Source organism: Glossina fuscipes, unplaced genomic scaffold (genome assembly GCF_014805625.2).
Source record: "Glossina fuscipes isolate IAEA_lab_2018 unplaced genomic scaffold, Yale_Gfus_2 114, whole genome shotgun sequence".
Classification (NCBI taxonomy): Eukaryota; Metazoa; Arthropoda; class Insecta; order Diptera; family Glossinidae; genus Glossina; species Glossina fuscipes.
The window spans coordinates 468,191-487,984 of NW_023998457.1; the positions used below are offsets into that span (position 1 = coordinate 468,191).

A 19,794-nucleotide genomic window follows, 5' to 3' on the forward strand; every position below is an offset into this window, starting at 1 on the left:
TCAAGCTGCTGTTAAGAACGCATTGTAAGATATCTCATCAAAAAGTTGACTAAAGAAACTTTTGTACATGCGATTAATGGCACAGAACTCGCGCTGCAATATTATGTTATTTTCTTGAAAAACGTCGATTACTTTCTGCGTTAAAGCTGCCTTATCGCCTTGAGTCAAATTTGTCAATTGAAAATACATCGATTCCGGTCTAACGGATGTAAATATTTTTTTAGGGCTTAGATAAGCCACATTTCCCTTCATAGAACGCTCCCCTTCTATCATCACATTATAATTGGGATTCACTAAAAAGATTAAAAAAAAGTATTTTCAGCGAATTCGGTTTCGGTTTCAAAACATATATGTATATATATATAAAGTTTTCATAAACATCTCGATTAAGCAAATTGACGTAAGGCAGAGAACGGAAGTATAGCTTTTTACGATGTGGGAGGGATATGAAAAAACTTTCTTATTAAAATCTCTTATCGAACACCAGAGATGAGTAACATTTATCTTTATTATCTTTATTTATAACGCGTCGGAACTATGCCTCAGCGGTCTTATAAAATGTGCAGTCAGGGAAAAAGATCATGGTGTTTTTATATTCAACATCTCTTGTAGTAAACTGTACATTGAGTTTGTGCACGCGTTTCTATTAGCCAGAAAGATTCTACACGTACTGCTTGTCTGTCCATCTGTTGTCTGTCTACGTGCTTGTGGTCAACCTATAGATCGCAATTTTCGAAATATTTTGATAAAATTTGGTGCACTAACGTGTTTTGCCCCAAGGTCGAATACTATTGGAAATCGTTCGAATTGGACCATTTCTTCGATCCCTATTTTCCCTATATAATGCTCTATTTTGTTAAGTCAGACAAATGTGTTAAAATTAGTGAAAGCAAGCAATAATGCTATAGTTGAATAAGGCCGACCCTTAGGTGCCCTATAGCACATATATATATATTATTTTTATGTATATGCTTAATCTTCATGAAAGCGTTCGTATTGGGGGATATTCCAACGTCAACGTGGTCTAAATTTATCCAAACTTAATTTGCAGTTGCTTCCATCCTAATAAACTAGAAATTGGACTTTGTTGCCATAACAAAATTTGATTCTACGAGGGCCGCTGTATGTGGTGGGGTCTGAAAAATAGACTTGCACGATCCAAATTACTTATATTTGATTTACTAAGGAAAAATTTTTATTATGCAATATTAAAAATCTTTTTAACATATAAGGACTTCTTTTTCATTAGAATCCTTATATGAGTTCGGATTCAAAAAATGGAATAAAATAATCCAATTTTTATGTGGAACTCTATTCTTATCAAGAAGTATTGAAAAGTAGGTCTTTTTACTATGTAAAGGTTTAGTTTTCGCAAGTGTGGTCATATGATAAGGGATTCAAAAAATTGCTCAATCCGATCCAAAGTTTTTACACCAATTTAGAAAGTTGGATTATTATTACCATGCCGAAGTACTAAAGTATGATGAAATGCTGAAAATTGCAGTATTTTTTCGGACTGGTCGAAAGCGTGGACCTGTTCGAATTATTCACAATAGCGGTCGTCCTTGGACTAAACCATGCCAGGATACCAACTTTATGACCTGTAGGTTAAACACAAAATTACATGGTCAAACATAAGGGGGACTGACGGACAGAAAAGCTTTATAAAATGTCTGTCTACCTTAAGTGTTTTCGATTGTTAGAAATGTCCTCATAAACTTAATATACAGAGTTGGGTACAGAAAAAATACTTACCAGTCCTTTTCACAGCATTAGTAAAAAAAAGGCAACGTTATCAACTCGTAAAAAACGCTTGCAAAAAAAACGAAAAACAGTAACTTAGTCTACTGAAAATGATCATCTAAAATTTTCAAAACATTCTCCATCTGACTTTGGCTAAAATCTTTCGAAATTTTTGTATTATTTGTTAGCTTGTTTCATGATGAAAACATAAAACTTTCTTATCTGGTATTCACTAACTGTTGATTAAACAGTAAAACGAACAAAAAATGTTTTTAATAACTTTTTGAAAAGGTATGCTTATGCGATCCGACTTCTAATAAAGTATAGTTAGTGAAATTTTTAAATTGTCACTTCTTATCGAATTTCGTTAATGATTATCTAATATGAAAAGGTCTCGAAACTTTGTTTGGATGCTTTTCAATTTTACACTGAATTCGTGGAAATTCATTCAGAGAAAAGGTTAAGAATTGAAATTCTACGCTTACCATAAATGCTTACGTAACGCTGAATGGAAAGTTTGCAGTCTGTTTAGGGGCAATGAGGGTAAGGACATAGTGTTTCCCTGCTTATGTTACTTTCCATTCGACTTTGTAGATATTTACCATAAGTTATGTTAGCTCTGCCATTGCATTTAATTTTTTGACCCAAAACTACACCTTCCATTTGATAATCGGCCAATAAAATTGTTCTTGATAATTTGAAATCGATTTGATGCTTCTGATCGATGGTTTCAGTAAAACCTCTGCAGGTAAACAGCATTAATTAATGAAATTTAGTTAATAAATTAAATCATTTTTTGATTGATACTCACTTGATGTTAACGGGAGTTGATTTTTGTATTCCAAATAAAAAACAATTTTCAAAGATTAGTTCAAGGCCATCAGTGGCTTCAGCATCTTTTTTAATACGAATTGCTGGCATTGACGCGCCTTCGTAATCTGTGGGTAGAAAATGTTTTTCTTTTCTTCTTATAATTTTTATAAGGATTTTATTCACGTACTCTGATGAAGGGCGCGTAAAACAATAAGGAAATAGTTTTTTAAACATTCCTTGTCACCTTTTGAGCAATTGGGAGCTGGGGAGCACATGGAATAATTAAAAAAAAATTACTTGTCCATTACAAGTGCGTCAGTTAAATATTTTTATTTAAGATCACCATTTGCCATGGGCATGTTTATTTCGAGCTGACTGTCAGCTCATCTTTTATACCCAAGAGGCCTTGAGATAGACCCACTTTTTGTTATAACGATTGGCTCAGAATCACTTTCTGAACCGATTTAGATTTGTCTGTCCGTGTGTCTATTTTCAAGCTGCAACCTTTGACATATTTTGATTAAAAATGCTGCCTACTTGTCTGTCAGCCCATCTTTCTGTCTGATGTTTGTCTATGTAAATTTATATTTGAGCTACAGATCCCAAATTTTGAATTTGACACGGCTTGACCCAAGTCCGAACGCTATTGAAAATGCTTCGGAGCAGACCACTTTTGCGATTACTTTCTTTATAACACTTTACCTTGAAAAGTCGTTATATGAATAACTGTATTAACTGAAGTGACGTAGGAAAGGTAATTGTGGGCTGTGGTCAACAATAGTATAATAATCAATGCAAACGATTACATATTAATTTTTGGTAAACAAAACTCACGCAATACTATTGCTTGCAAGCAGTTAATCACCGTTAGTATCAAAATATAATGCAGTTTTCTTAAACGTTGCATATTAAATTTTAGCGACTTTTTAATGGAAACTATCTGTCTGTACTACGCAATTCAATAATTTACTGATCGGCATTTATTTTTCTTTCCATTGAGGATAAAATTACTTACTTTGCAATGAAATAGTAAATAGTTTACATTAATGGCAATAAAAACAAGAAAGAACTTTATAATCGTGCAAGTCCGACCTTTAAATACCCTACCTAGTGAACATTGTCTAACACAATTCACACACCAATCAATTGCCGTGAAAAGCCTTATTAGAGAAGGATCCAAACAATAGCTCGAGGTGGACAAAATTTGATACAATTAATTTTTTGTCCTGAATGACTGTTATGATCTGATTTTCATTATGAAAGGTTGAAAAATTATACAGTTTTGTCGTATGAAGTTTAGTTTTCGTTACATGAGGGAGGAGGTGGCAGAAAATGGCCAGCTTCAAAATTGACCCATGCCGAAATACTAGCCACTTAGCCACTTTCGCTGAGAAATTTTGAAAATTGCAATTTTGTTCCATTTAATGACTTCTCAGAGTAGAGTGTTATAAGAGCTGTGCTCGAAACGGTAGATCGATCGCAAACATTTTCAACAGCGTTCGTCTTCGGGTCGAAACACTTCACTGTACCAAATTTGACCAAATATTTGAAAAACTGCGACCTGTAGCTTGAACACATATTTACATGGACAGACGGACAGACAAGTCTAGATCAATTCAGATTATGATTCTCAATCGAACGGTATAATAAAGAGTGGGTCTACTTTAAGCATTTCTGCGCGCAATGTAAATCAGTACTAACTTAATATGTCCTGTACCACAATCGGTGTAGGGTATAAAAGAAAAAATTGGTGCCAATTACAAAACTGAACATACGTGCTTGAAGATATCACATGAAAACTATTGCTACTAGACTGTGTGTGGAGTCCATATTTTACTACGGTAAAATCCTTGGAAAAAGATTGACTACAAGTAGCTCTATAAACACTTGTGTTATTAAGTGCTTGCAAGTATTTCGACCACCCTTTCACTTGATAAGGCCAATTATTGGGAAAATTAGCAAAACTAATCAAATATTTATACATTATGTACTAATCAAAATATTTTCAATCGTTTTTGTCATCTTTCTGGCAGCACGGCGATTGCTCGTCGAAACAACGACATTGGCTAGACACCGAACCAATCATCCACCAATTTTCTCACTAGGTCAGCATTTCGAGACCGAACGCTAGCCAAACCATGCCGCGTCCACCTGAACAAGTGGCAATCAGAAGGCGCTACTTCTGATGAGTACATGGGTTACGACTTGCGACAGTGTATTCGTGACAACTATTGCGAAAAGTGACTGAGCGTTGCCATGCAATAGAATGACTTTTTGTCTGTTCACCTCTGTTGGTGGCTTTCTTGCACCAATACGTCGTTTGATTTATTCAACTGATGTTGATAGACCACTGTAATACGCTACACCTTGCTGATTCTACCATATCCACAACAAAACGTGATGGTCATGAATATTCTGCTTCGGTGACGATGTGGATGGCTTTGCTGCACTAATCTAAGATTGTTTCCGCTTGGGATTGCCGTGCGATTTCATCGCCAGTCTCTCTTCTTTTTTTGCCTGGCAAGCAATGACACCATGATGTCGAGACGGTATGATAGTGATTTTCCCTCCTGAATGATTCTAAACTCCATAACTACTTCATGTAACGTAATGTAAACACCGAAAGAAGAACAAACTTCTATCTTGAGTTAAGAAATATTTGGGCCAAATGGGTGCGGATGGTGATTAATGGATTTAGAACGAAAGCGGGTCTAAACAGAACGATTTATTGGAGAATGTGTTTACTGGATGGGACTTGCATTTCTTACGAACCATGTTCAATTCAATTTTCGAACCATGGTTTTCCGGTTAATTGCCACTGAAACTGGTTGGTACACGTCGAGCACAATAGATTTCGAAGGAAAGTCGAAGTAGAACGAACAAGAACGTATCTTTACACCCTACACCACCAGTGGTGGAAGGGCATATTAAGTTTGTGCAATACCGAGAAGTAGTTGGAACAGACTCACCTTTCATTACACCGATAAATTTAGAATTACCTCTTAATTTTGGCCGTCGATCCGTCTGTTTTGTTTTCTTGTGTTCGACATACAAGTCGCAAATATTTGAGAACATTTGTTGAAGTTTGGCATACTCACGTGCTTTCGCCCAAGGGCGAACGCTCTTGAAGTAGGTTCAGATCGGACCATTTTTTCGACCACTTTTTGTGTAAGGCCTCATTTTGAAAAGTCATCATATGAATAATCCTTTCAAGTGCAATGATGTACTGTACTATTTTTACTTGTTATTAATTAAGGCTTACAAAAATTTACTCAAAATTTAAAAATTGTTCACAAATAGGAACAAATTAAGGAACAGTAAAATGGTTCTTATATGTATTATGAACTTTAAGCATAGAACGTTTATAAGGTGGGGAAATATTTTTATAGGATTTCCCCATCTTTTGATGCAATTATTCCGTCGCTTTTATCCGCATCGTCCATTTTCTATTTGGGGATCCCTTACCAGGATTTGGGCGGGAAATAATTTCTATATCAAATTCTTAATTTAATTTAGGACAGAACATTGACTTAATGGTGTTATAAAGAAGATGTTATCTTATCTCTGAACCGTCGTGATCCAAAATTAATTTTCTTGTCAAAGTTCTTATCACTATTTAGCTATTTCCCTCCTAAGGCGTTAGATTTTATTGGATATTTTATCGAGATATTCTCCAAAAAAAAAAAAAAAAAAAAAAAAATAGATCTATGTGATCCAAATTTGATATAGTTAAGTTTTATATCAAAATACTATCGTCGAGCAAGTTGCATTATAAAATCCTAAAAATAAGGACCTTTTGCTTACTTATTTTAACTAACTTTATGGTAACTTAAGGGGTTTTGGTCCGAAAAATAGAACTACATGGTTCAAGTTTGATATAATTAATCTCTTTGTCTAAGTATTACTATTACGGATCAATTTTTATCATAAAAAAATGAAAAATTATGTTTTTTTATCTTTCTTAAAAACGTCCAGATGGAAGATGATTCAAAATATGAGCCCACTTAATACAAATTTTCCCCATTTACTTTGCATGCCAACATACTATAATGGATAAACGTTTTACGATCTTAGAAATTTTTTTCACATCAAAAAACCTTTTTTCAAATACCGCTTTAATGATGGGTGGAAAGGGGTCCGACACAATTCATTTTCAATAGCGCTTGTTTGTCGGCCCAAAATACCTCTGTATTCTAAATATTTACAAAATTGCAGCTTGTACGTTGAATACCAAAATACATGCTTAGGCAGCGGATTGACAGACGGACCGACAAACTTAAGCCCATTCAAAGAAAGATTCATGAAATGCTTCTGAATCAGTTATTATAATAAAAATTGATCGATTACAAATCTTTCTGGGTGATATATATATATATATATATATATATTGCACTCGCACAGACTTAATGTGCTTTGCGTTACAGTTGATATATTATACAATATAATGAATGACATTGCATCTACAAATAGTACAAATTAATTACAGCAGTTAATGCTAATTGAGTCTTGCTACTTACCTAATAAAATGATATAGAAGTAATTAAATCAAAAAACATAAGACGCTATGTACGCATTACTATAGACAGACACTTAATAGTGCAATATATACAATTATAGCTGTCATAAATGTAATAAAATAAATTAAATTATAATTAAATTTGTTTTTGATGGGTAAGGCAACACTTGTATTGGTTTAGAAAATATCTTAATTAACATTAATAAACGGAACTGGTTTAGTGCTATTTGTCCGTCTGATTTAATTACGATTACAAAGTATAACTTTTCCTGGAAAAATACTTTTAATCACACAAATTGCTATCTTATTATCACTGCCACCAGATTTACTTTGAAAATCAGTAAAATTTTCAATTCGGTCGCTATTACCGGGAAACTCATCACCAACTTCATCCTTCCTTCTTAAGTTATGATCTCAAAATTCTAATGCTTTCCGTTTAAAGCATCTTAACTGTTATATATTTATCTCTAATAAAATTTTTGGGTTCCATCTGCCCCAACTATCGAAAAACTATACACCTATTGGTTTAATTACCCATAAATTATTGATCTTTATATGCCAGGCCTCTGACTTCCTTTTATAATTATTGAAACGGATAACGGCTCTTGTCCCCGTAAGAGATAATTTAAAGTTCTGTTTAACTTCATCAATTCATCCGTGATATCAGTTATCTCTCAAGGTAACCATTTAGGGTCCTTTCTGCTTACCCTGTAATCTCGCAACCATATCTTAATGTTGTTAAGCTGTTTTCTTCCTTCTCCTTGAAATCGCATTCGCATCTCCTTCAACCTGAGTTAAGTAACTTGGTTACATAGTCCTCTCTAAATATCAATCAATTTTGTTCTTTTTATTTTCTTATTTTTTCTTTATTATATCGCATCACCGAGAGATGGTATTCATTTTGTAACGCTCAGAAGGAAGCATCGGAGACCCCACAAAGTATACATATTCTTGATCAGCATCAAATTCGAAATCAATTTAACCATGTCCGTCTGTATGTCCCTCCGTCTGTTGTAAACTTTCGCCTGGCCCCAAATATGACGCTATCGATTACAAATTTGATAGAAACATTGAGAGTTCTTGCTTATAGGTTAATATTGAAAATGGACCCCATCGGTCAAAACACACGTCCACAGTACTACGCAAGGTGGGAATAACTATATATATAAAAATGGGATTTTTGCTTATTACTTATAAAGTATGCCATATAAACGTATAAAAATTTGAAAGCATAATCTATGGACAATGTTGTTGTCCCTGCACAGAAATAGGAATAATTTGCCACGCCTACCCAATATAGCATAGTATATTAATGTGTTTTTTGTGATATTTTTATGACACGCGGAAATGAGCCTCAAAAACCCCATAAAATATATAAATTCTTGGTCAGTTTCAGTTTGGAATACATTTTAACATGGTCGTCTGTTCGTTTGTCCGTCTGTCCGTTTGTCTAATTGTGTGGTATCTGTAGTAGACATTCTCCCGTTAGCAGATCGTCTACAAGCTTGCAAAAGAATTTAAACTCGACGTGAATTTTTCAAAGGACACGCCTACAATGCCCAAATGTTTATGTGACAAAAAATCAGTCGGGCCCATCAACCTATGGTATTGAGCTCGACAATTTACTTCTTTTACTTGACTTTTAGTTTTTTAGGATAACGATGATGGGTATAAAAGATTCGGTCATGATCGAATATAATTTTCTTAACGTTTTTTGTTTAAATACTTTTTCATTATTATTAATAACACTTAACATCAGGTTTATATCTAACAGCCAATTAAATTCGGCTGTTAATTTATGTTAAATGAATTTTATGCGTAAATAAAATAAAAACAAGTAAGAAAGCTATATTCGGCAGAGGCCGAATCTCGTATACCCACCACTATGTTTTTCGCATTCTACTCTCCAAGTTCTTTTATTTTATACCCATATCGCAGGTATTATTAAGAATAAATTAATCGCAGTGTCTACCATATTCATTTTAAAATTAACCCATTTTTAGGCAGACAACACTTTCAATACAATATACTTTCATTTGAGGAGTGTACAAAATAGTTTTAAACTTTCCGTCTTCTTTGCCTAATGATAAATAAGCATAAAATCTCAAAAAGATGTAAAGAAAGCAAAATTTAATCACTTGTAACGTTGTGTGCAGGCGTGGCGGACGTTTTCCATTTTTGAACGTAACGAGTAGAATGTTTGGTAAAGTAAATGTGGAAAATTTCAGCTTTTTAATTTTTATCATTTCCGAGTAAAGTGCAAAAATTCAAATATGTTTTTAAAAAAAAAAAAAAAAAATTGCATTTAGTTTACGCTCCACTGCGCGCTTCTGCTCTGACCAATTGCGACCATTTTCAATACTAACCTGCTTGCAGAAACTTGCAATGTTTCTACTAAATTTGGAGTCGATATCTTCATTTTTGGGACGAGAAGAGAGCACAACACACAGACCACACAGACGGACGGACTTAGCTAAATCAACTCAGAATTTCGCATTCGAATTTCGAATTGTGATTGAAAAAAGATTTTTAATACTAATACACCCTTTATTGTTATTATTATTATTACTATAATATATGTATTATTAAAAACGAAAAACCCAAAAGCACGATGCAATCATTCCTCAAAATATTTCGCATATGGTAATTTGGTGAACACTTGACTAATTACTTTCCCCACAACCGCACCAAATTCTTTTTCCATTGAGGCTTTCAGTTCGCTAAAGATTTCCTTCCAATTGTCATTTAAAAATTTGTTCATATTGTCTCCCAATGCTTTATCGCCATTGAATAAATTATCGAAATGATATATAAAAGATTGCGGATCGATATGTAAATGAAAATCTTTCAATTTCATATACACGTCTCCATCTTTCTCATCAGCCACACCAACGAAATCAATGCCAAACACTGGGTTAACTAAAATCATAAAGATAATCATTAAATAAATAAATTAATTAATTAATTAATATGAAGACTCACCCAAAGTTAGATTGCTTTGGCCTTCACCTTGTATTGGTAAAATTAAAACTTTACCCGAAAGAACATAATTTCCTATTAGACTAACACTACCAGGCACTTGAATGGTTATTGAATGTTTTTTTGCCAAGTCTTTGCCAAAACCCCTGACAACAGATAAATGAAAGAAAAGCAATTATCATAATTATATCATAAGAATGAAAAACTTCGGATATCTTAATTTTGTTTTGATCAAAAAGCAAAGGTGATTTTCGAATTTCTTCAAAGCTCCTTCACCAGTTACTAGCTCGGAGTTTAAGAAGCACTAATGTTCGACCTACAATTACGTCTTTATATTAAAAGGAACTTCTTAAGTGCCATCTTTGAGTTGGGGAAGAGAGTAATTATAAACTGTACTCGAACTAAACAATACTAGTGGTCTCACAGTAATCGTGAACTTTTGGAGAATTTGGCAATTTTGGGAGAAATTTTGCTGATACTCTCGTCTTCATTCATTAGTTAAACTGCAGATTGATGCTTGCCAAGATCCTGCGGGCGGAAGCTTCCCTATTGACATACCATATGGAAACTGGAATTTGAACTGAAACGCGTCGGATACTCTTCTACGATTTTATAAGCGATTTTTGATAGATTAAGAAAAAAAGGCTTTTTTTTTTAAATCAATGTTTTCAAAAGGTTCTACGAGTTGCCCCAGACCATAAATCCTCATCGAACAAACTTTTTTTTTTTATTGTATGGTCGTCAGACGTAAGTGCTCTAAAACCGAATTGTATTTTTTTCGAGATCTTCTTCATAAGCATTTTCTTTTTAAAAATTGTTACAACATTTTCATTTTTGAAGACGCCTTTCAGGGTTTTCATGGGTATAGTTTGTCGGAATGTTGTATCCGTTCTGTATTCTTTAAATAGGCGAATGGAATAGCCTTAACGATCTAGGGAATTCCATTGCCACTTACGAAGAAAAAGTTAAAATTTTTTGATTCCCAACTCCTATTGGTCTGTTGCGAAGCGAGCGAGCATCCGACCCTTTAATTATGGCCAGGGAACAATTTACCAATTTATACAACTGCAGGAAGATTTCTTTCCAGCTTTCTCTACTAATAAAAGCCTCTTATGTCTTTTAAGCTTAAGAATGTAAGGAATTTAATCCAATTGCTAACGGAAGCGTAGACAACGAATGTGTAAATGGACATAATGAATGCGTTTGCTAGCGAAAGCACAGATATCAAATAGGAGTTATATTGCCTTAATGTGGATAGTGATCGATTATTATACATACGCCGCTTTCGTCACCACAGCATTGCTTAGTCCATAAATTTTGTTATTTGTAAGGATAACATCTACGTTGACGGGACTATCGGTTCCTTGATTAATGCGTACCTTATTCGGCATCAGAGGATCCAATTGAGACAAATTGATGGAATTATCTCCTAAAATTTTATACAAAATGCTTTTCTTTAAGATTTTTTCTTTTCACAAAAAAACTCTGCGTTACCTTTCTTGCTTAGAAAAAAAGTGGCAACTTTTTTTATGCACTCAGTGTCACCGTATTTGCAAGGCTTGGGATCATTTGCTGAAATATAATTTAGTTTTTATCCAAACATTAAATTATTAATTCCTTCTTTTTTTTCGTTTTTGATGCAATAACTTACGAAACTCGGCTTTAAGGGATGCACACAATAATCCGATTAATAGAGTTTTAAGCGATAGAGTCAACATTTTTTCTTCCGTATATCACTGGACTTCACTTCACTTCGCTTTCAAATTTACTCTGACTTTTAAAACACAATCTTCGTTTTTTATATACAAAATATCACTATTGATGACGTGTGCTATATTAATTTTCTGAATGAATTTGCAACCTATTTACATTGACCGATTTCGTCTGATCACGATTGATGGCGGAATGACAAGCATAATGCTAAGCTATTGTATGTTAATGCAATTGTTTGCTTGGTAAACTTTACATAGACCTTTTATTGTTTAAAAAAAATAGGGAGAAAACTCATCATCTCGGTTATCCCATTTCTTTTTCCTTTTTCCATTTGTAGTAAATTTTAACTTCACATGGTTTGATTAAAATTATAGTCGAGAATTATGACCAGATTTTGGTAAATATGAAATTTTAGAGCGATATCTCTTACAACTGTTTGGGTTATCAGCTATTGCAGTTGCACTCAGTTTTTCTTTGGTTCTCGTGGGGGCTTATTCATCGCCTTGTTACCATTTAGAACCTACAACTACGTACTCGCACTGGTCTTTACGAAAATTTCAAACGCCCTTAACGAAACGGTTTAATGGATAGATAAGGTTTCACACTTCTGACATGACAAAACTGATTCAGAATCACGCCCATTTGCAACTTACAATTACGCCGACGCATTGAATTAATTCTTTATGACTATTTCAAAAGCAATTAACGAAACGGTTTAATCGATAAATCAGGCTTCAAACATTTTACATGGTAAAACTGATTCAGGATCACATTCTGTTCAGGAATTTCCGATCTTTCCACATGGGGTTAAGTGGACTGGCATGTCCCTAGTTTAATCGTGGAATCCTTCTTTCATCGTTGTGATGATTTATCTAACGTCATATCATCTGACATTTGAAAAAAGTCTTGAAAGTAACTTTGATTTAATGTTTAATCAATGGTAGAAGAACTTGTGAAACTCAAAAGCCTAGGCAGTTACAAGGCCTTAACAAACATCGCTAAGTAATAATCGGAGTTTACCACGAATATCAATGCAATGATAGGAGAATCTATAAAGCACGAAAGGCTGGCAAAGTACAAGGTTTTGTTTATGGAAGTTTACCTTGAATTTTAACTTATAAATATCTACCTGATGAAGAATTCTAAGATTAAAGAATCGAAAGAATATTTTATTAACCATTTACTGGCGGACTATATTATCATATTCTTACAGGTAATTGGATGAGTATTTAAATGAAAGTGTGTGATCGTGGTCTACCATTATTTTATTTATCGCTAATTTTGATTTATTTGCAAAGATTATTAGCAAAATTGTAAAAATTAATTCCACAACGGCTTTTACGCGAACCAGTTTTTCTTTAAACATACATGTAATAGTGAGTGTACATGTAAAAGCTTCTAAGTTTTAAAATGTTATAATTTCAAATTAAATCTTTCAATCTCTATGTTTAGTATTCAACTTTAGATAAACTTGAAAATAAAATTATTTTCAAATAATTATCAGTAGATTTTAGTAAAATTCATGGGTGTCGGTCAGGGACAAATTAACGACTTGACTCGTTTTCTGAGAAAGTTTTTACGATTTACAAGTTCGTAAACGTCTCTCTTAACATTTTCAATCTTACTTTGTAGTTAATTCTCTCTGTAAAACGAAATTTCCATTACCTTCTCTGACCACTTGTTAAAAATGCTAAATGCTTTAAGAGCTGAAAATACAGAAAATTATCTCTTGATTACGACGCTTTAATAATAACATTGAACTTGTGCGAAATATTATGTTGTACGTGTGCATGTAAGCCGGAAAAGAATTTATATATATAACGCTTCTTAACTGCGCACACAAGAGAACCGTTGCGAATTACATATATGCAGGACGATTAATTTGAAAATTCTCGTCACTCAGATGATATATTTGCAATAACACTCGATATTCGATCTATTTAATGGACAAAATTGTAATTAAAAAAAACAAACAACAACACTAAGGCTAGGCAAGGCCGGGAGTTTCATACCTTATACCACTTGGCTTAATAAAATTCTTCATTTATGTTCGTGATGAAAACGTATTAGAAGTGATACCTTCTTGTCTTTTATGTGTGGGGACTCAAACTTGGGCCGACGCAGTTTAAACTTACTAAAAGGAATTATCTTGTAAAAATTCTTGTCATCCGTCACTTATTTTTGTTACATAGTACTAAACATTAGATTTTTTTGCACTATAAGGGCTTACTTTTTTTGAGAATTCTTTTACGAGGATTAAATCTACGATAAAGCGATAGCGATAGATACTTATGCAATCCTAAGTTCGTATAGTTTATCAAATTACATTTATGAACGGATATGCAAACGTTTTTTTTTTGCCATATAAAGGCTTTCTTCTCTAGGATACGATTGGCAATTTTATAAAAATTATATAAAATATTTATTTGAATCCTTGTTACACAAAAAAAAAAAAGGATCTATTAAATATTTTCGAGGTAATCACGCAGCTCAAAGTGAGCTTTCGTTTTTGGATTAGGCTGTTTTCGGCGAACATCTGAATATCACAGCAAAAGGCCAATTTTTCATTTGAGGCTACTGACATTGACCATGATATGTTGAATGTAAAGGAAAAAAAATATTAAGAAAGCTTTCAATAGAAGCGAAGACTTTATTACAACAACAAGCACTGCCAACAGTGAAATTTCTGGAAAATTAATGAAAATTTTTATTTAAAAGCTTGTTACTGCATGTTATCAATTATTTTTTATCTATCAGTTATGGCAATGCTGTCATGATCCGCGCGCGTGTTTTATATTAAAGTTTTACTCTCGTGACTTCTTTAATGACGCAAATCAAAAAAGTGATAAATAATTTTATTTAAAATGTGTTTCTTGATTGCGTTGGAGTCCTTCTTTGTAAGATTCCGTGCTGCATAACTTTTTACATGCTTCGAATCAATCTACAATTTTGTTAGTGTTAACACTTTTATTCTGCCTTGAGGCTATGTGAGTTATTTTTTTTACTAATGTGCTAGGCGGCTTTTTAATCTAGTAGTTCCAGTTGGTCACGTTACTATTTAAACTCAACGGGTATCTATCCAAAAACTTGAGTAGACATATCTCTTTAAGTTTGATCAAGCTGCGCATACGGGGATTCCACATTCTCTGTTACTTCTGATCTATTTTCTATTTCTTAATATATTGAAGCGAGATTTCTGGTGAAATTTTTATTTTGACTATAAGTGACACATAATTGGAATTTGTTTATGTTTTTGGATTAGTTTGCTAATGTTGTATACATGTTTGTTTCCGACGTCCTAAGATGTCTTTGGCAAAAACTTTCGATCAGCAGATAGCTAGCAAGATAGTTCCATCAGTAGGTCAGTATATCAGTAGCAAAGGGCTTCTTTAAATCGAAAATAAATAATTTAATAAACAGGATCGATCAGTTGGATTGTGCAGCTAACTGAACTCAAACAAGAGACTTATATATGTATATATATATATATAATATATATATATACATGTCACTTAAGTCACGCTAATGATTAGTAAACAATTATTAACGTTTTACTAAAGGGTATTAAACGGTAAAGTGTTCTAAGGTGTATTGCGATTCTGAGCCGATATATATAGACAGTTGGTCGCTAAAAGAAATAATGTGTGAGTACGAGCGAAACTTAATGCAGAAGCAAATGTCTGTTTAGGTATATCTACATAGTAAATATTAATAGCACAATCATTCTACGCAACTGCTATATATATTAGTGGCACGTGCCTAACTTAAGTCACTACAAGGCAGCTTAATCCATATATTTTGATATTTGAGATGGTGATGTTCAAATTGATGCGACTTTTCTTTGACTGTAAAGAATCCACTAGAGGTATTTTAATGGACCTATTACCGGAACTTCAATTTAAAACGTTTTCTTCTATACGACCGTACACACGGGTTACCTGCGCTTCTTGTTCTGTTCTCCTATGAAAATATATTCTATATAGTGGCTATCACATAATTTTACTCGAGTACTTCCTTCCGCACTAAGTCATTATACCCTATTTCTGGTACAGGGTATATTAAGTTTGCTTGCAACCAGAAGGGCTTGACCATCTTTTCTGGGATCGATTTCTTAAATCGACCTAAGCTTGCCTATCCGTCTGGTCTATGTCAATGTGAGTTCAATAGGTCGTAATTTTTAGGTTATTTTGATGAAATTTCGTACACTTGCCACTTTTTCGATCACTCCCCATATAACGATTTATTTTGACAAGGCGTCTTGTTTTTCTTGATGCGAATACAGATAAAGTCAATAGTGGTTTCTTGACGCCATTAGTGCGCCTGGATTTGTTTAAACCCTTTAACCTTGAAAGAGCTTTTTAGGTTTTCTAGATTTGCTTGCATGCTTATTTATTCGCATTTAGCTAGAAGAACTCATTTCGTTAATATTGATGGATTTTACACCGAAATACTTCTCTGGGGTGCTCCAGAGTTCCGTTTTAGGCTCTTTTCTTTTTATTATAAAGGTTAAATACCTTTGACAATAAACAACCTTTGATATCTGTTTGCGAACGATGTCTTTCTTCTATCCGCCGCGAACCGGAGTAATTGTGTTGTTCTCAAATGAAACATTAATTATAGTGTTAAGCGGTTTTTTGCTATGGTCAACTCGTCATTTATTAATTCGATTAAGAAGAAAGCAATGCCTTTTGCAAACACTGAGTATCATCTTCCGTGAGTCAATATTTTTATTGATGAGAATAGAATAGCGATTGGTTTGAATGCTTCGGCTTATACATTGATCATCGCCTCACTTTTAAAGACCATATAGATCACGTACATGGTGAAATCTTCGTAATTTTGCGCAGAGTTTATTCTAATAATATTTATTTCCATCAGCGGGCTAAATATAAATTGGCGTACGCTCCCTTGAGGTCGCATTTTTAAACGGCTCGGAGGTCGTATCTGGCATTATGTCTTATACATCTTCTAGATTAAGTCGAATCGCTAATACTATTGGTGCGTTATGTTTACAGCGGTCTAAAGTCGCGAATGCAGTATCAAATGTATGGCCAGATGTACACTGCATTCCACGCAAGATAATGATAATAAGGCCAATATGATAATTTTCGTCAGATTGTATCGCACACATTTTGACGTTTCATTTGTATTTGTATTACGTACGATATTGTGTTGACGCATTACATTAGACACTGATTTGATGAATTATTCTTTTCTTTTTCATTAATTTATTGTTTGTATACAATTTGATCATAAATTGATTTTTTCATTTGCTTATTACTATAATAAAATTTTAAGCTAATTGTGTGCTTGATTTTCAATGCTAATTAACTAGTTTTTTAAATAAATTCATTAAAAGTAAAGTCAGTAAAGTCATTATAATTGAAAATGAATTATTTCGACCATTACTCATTAAAATATTTTGCATATGGATATTTGGCTAACACTTTATGAACTACTTTTCCAACAACGACACCAAATTCTTTATCCAGTGAGTCTTCTAATTCGGTAAAGATTTCCTTCCAGTTTTCATTCAAAAATTTGTTCATATTATCTCCCAATGCTTTATCTCCATTGAACAAATTCTCGAAATCAAATATTATGGACTTGGGATCAGCATAACAATGAAAATTTTCCAATTTCATATAAGTATTGCCGTCGCTTTCTTCAGGAGCACCAGTGAAATCAATTCTAAATTCCGCGTCAACTGAATGACCAGAGAATTTGTGTACATAAAAAAAAGTGATAAATAATTAAATTGAAAGGGAAACTCACCGAAAGTTATGTTGCTTTTGCCTTCTCCTTGCATTGGCAAAATTAAAACTTTACCCGAAACGGCATATTCTCCTATTAAACTAATCGGACCAGGCACTTTAATCACTAGAGAATTCTTTTTTGTGAAGTCTTTACCAAAACCCCTAAAAAAAGGAAATTTGAAATATAGACCAACCAATTATCACAATTACAGCATATGTTTGGACGGAAGTAATTAGGGTGGAACCCGTTATTTGGCTTGAGCACAAAACAATGGGGTTTTTAAAAGGTTTCTCGGGGTTCTTTATACGCTTTTATTACGACCGGTTGTAGTTTGAGAAACGTTGGCGGAACGCTTCGTTGAGTAGTGTTTTCAACTCGATCCACATTTACGACTTTATCTTAATCCGCTCTTGAAAAAGATCCTTTTTTCAGCGAACGATGCGATCTTAAACGGTTTCCAGCCAAACTTCAAGACTATTTCAATTCAATTGGTGATCAATTAGCTACAGCGCAGAGTTTTTTTATTCCCTGCACCATTTTTGGAATAAGGTATATTAAGTTTGGACGGACATATGTAACACCCAGAGAGGCCTAAGACGTACCCACTTTTTATTATACTGATCGATTCAGAATAGTTCTATCCTTGTCCGTCCGTCTGTCTATCTTTTCCGCATATGGAAAGCAATTGAAAAAATGAACCCATCCGATCCAGTTCCAGTGTAGTAAACTCAATGAAAATGGGTTAAAGATTGCGATTTGTAGGATGAACCCAAGAAAACAAAATGGACGGAAAATAATTCTGTATCAACTTCTATAATAAAATGTGGGTCTACCTCAAGTTCTTCTCGGCACACAAACTTAACAATCCTTTGTATCATACGCAATGTACGGCATAACCAGTAAAACCGTTACAGTCGAGAAAGACCTTCATTAAATGCCTTGCATCACTCTAGTCTAGTCTACTCTGATTATTCATTCATTTTAGGTAGACTATACACCAAAAATTGCACTTTGTTTTTCGGTAGCGGGACGCTTTTTATGAGAGCCCCTATGAGTGAGTTTGTAAAATGCGGACAATTCAAAGTCGGTTGATTGATTTATTTGTTTATAATAAATTTTCATTCAAGAAATTCAAAGTTGGATTTTTTTTCGGGAGAAGGAAGATGTCCAAAAATTGTCCCATCTCCTATTCCCAGAATGCCGAAGTACTATTATTAATCTAATATTGAAAGATGAAATCTTCTATATGACGAACACAAGGGGTTTTAAGGAGAGCGGTCATGAAAGTGACCTGACACAATTTATTTCTAATCGGGCCCGTCCTTGGTTCAAAACCCGCGAATGTACCCAATTTCGTTAAAAATGTCTTAAAAATTGCGGTCTTTACATTGAAGACAAGACATCAGACGGACGCAGAAGTTTCGATTCAGCATAAGTTTCTGAATGCGTAAGTTCTCATATCCTTCAAGTTATTAAATACATCCGCACAAATTTAGCATATTTTGCCCAACCGGCGGTGTAAGATCTAGTAATTGAACTCTCTAAAGACTGCGTGGAGGCATTTGCCTGGCAATGTTCGAAACTGCAAAATTTTTCTTTATTTTTTGATCAAAATACTTCAATAATGATCGATCCGATCGAGAGGGAGTTCTGTCAACGTTGCAGAGGAAAAGCCTTATCAAAAAAATAAAATCTTCCTACGCCTTTTAAGCTTAAGAACATCTTTAAATCTAAGGATATAAGCACTTAAGTGCTGAATGTAGAAATGATTAAGAGGATTGGATTGCCTTAATCTGGATGACGATCATTATACGTACTTTACATTGGTTACTATGGCGTTGCTTACTCCATAAAGTTTGTTATTGGTTAACGTGAAATCTATGTTAAGAGGACTCTCGGCGCCTTGCCTGATGTGTATCGTATCCAGAGTCAAAGGATCCACCGGAACCAAACCGATGGAACTGTCTCCTGAAATTGAAATCAATATATTTTTTTCAAGAATTTAGTGCAAAAACGCTTGGTTACTCGCCTTCCTTCTTACGTATGAAGAGATTAGCAACCTTTTTTATGCACTCAGTGTCACCATAATTACAAGGCTTAGGATCATTTGCTAAAACATAGTTTAGTTTATCAAGATATCAAATTTTATTTCAAATTTTTTTTTTTTATCCTTTCGTAATTTTGACACAATGTCAATAAGTTACTTACGAAATTGCGCTCTAAGAGATGCACACAATAATACAATTAATAGGAACTTCAGCGAAAGGTTCAAC

The 19,794-nt window shown here is 33.8% G+C and overlaps 3 protein-coding genes across 3 annotated transcripts; all 3 read right to left on the minus strand.

Annotated features, from left to right (window-relative positions):
- LOC119640011 lies at positions 1-2,831 on the minus strand. The gene is made up of 4 exons (XM_038037789.1): positions 2,744-2,831; positions 2,555-2,681; positions 2,346-2,485; positions 1-293 (listed from the first exon to the last, which is right to left on the minus strand). The coding sequence occupies exons 1-4, from the start codon at positions 2,829-2,831 to the stop codon at positions 1-3; spliced, it is 648 nt and encodes a 215-aa protein (XP_037893717.1).
- A 6,810-nt stretch (positions 2,832-9,641) lies between these two features.
- Positions 9,642-11,809, minus strand: LOC119639968 (protein takeout-like). Its single transcript, XM_038037717.1, has 5 exons — positions 11,703-11,809; positions 11,546-11,623; positions 11,330-11,480; positions 10,055-10,197; positions 9,642-9,991 (listed from the first exon to the last, which is right to left on the minus strand). The coding sequence occupies exons 1-5, from the start codon at positions 11,767-11,769 to the stop codon at positions 9,690-9,692; spliced, it is 741 nt and encodes a 246-aa protein (XP_037893645.1). The 5' UTR covers positions 11,770-11,809; the 3' UTR covers positions 9,642-9,689.
- A 5,360-nt stretch (positions 11,810-17,169) lies between these two features.
- LOC119640012 (protein takeout-like) lies at positions 17,170-18,113 on the minus strand. The gene is made up of 2 exons (XM_038037790.1): positions 17,540-18,113; positions 17,170-17,471 (listed from the first exon to the last, which is right to left on the minus strand). The coding sequence occupies exons 1-2, from the start codon at positions 17,571-17,573 to the stop codon at positions 17,170-17,172; spliced, it is 336 nt and encodes a 111-aa protein (XP_037893718.1). The 5' UTR covers positions 17,574-18,113.
- Positions 18,114-19,794: the final 1,681 nt, after the last annotated feature.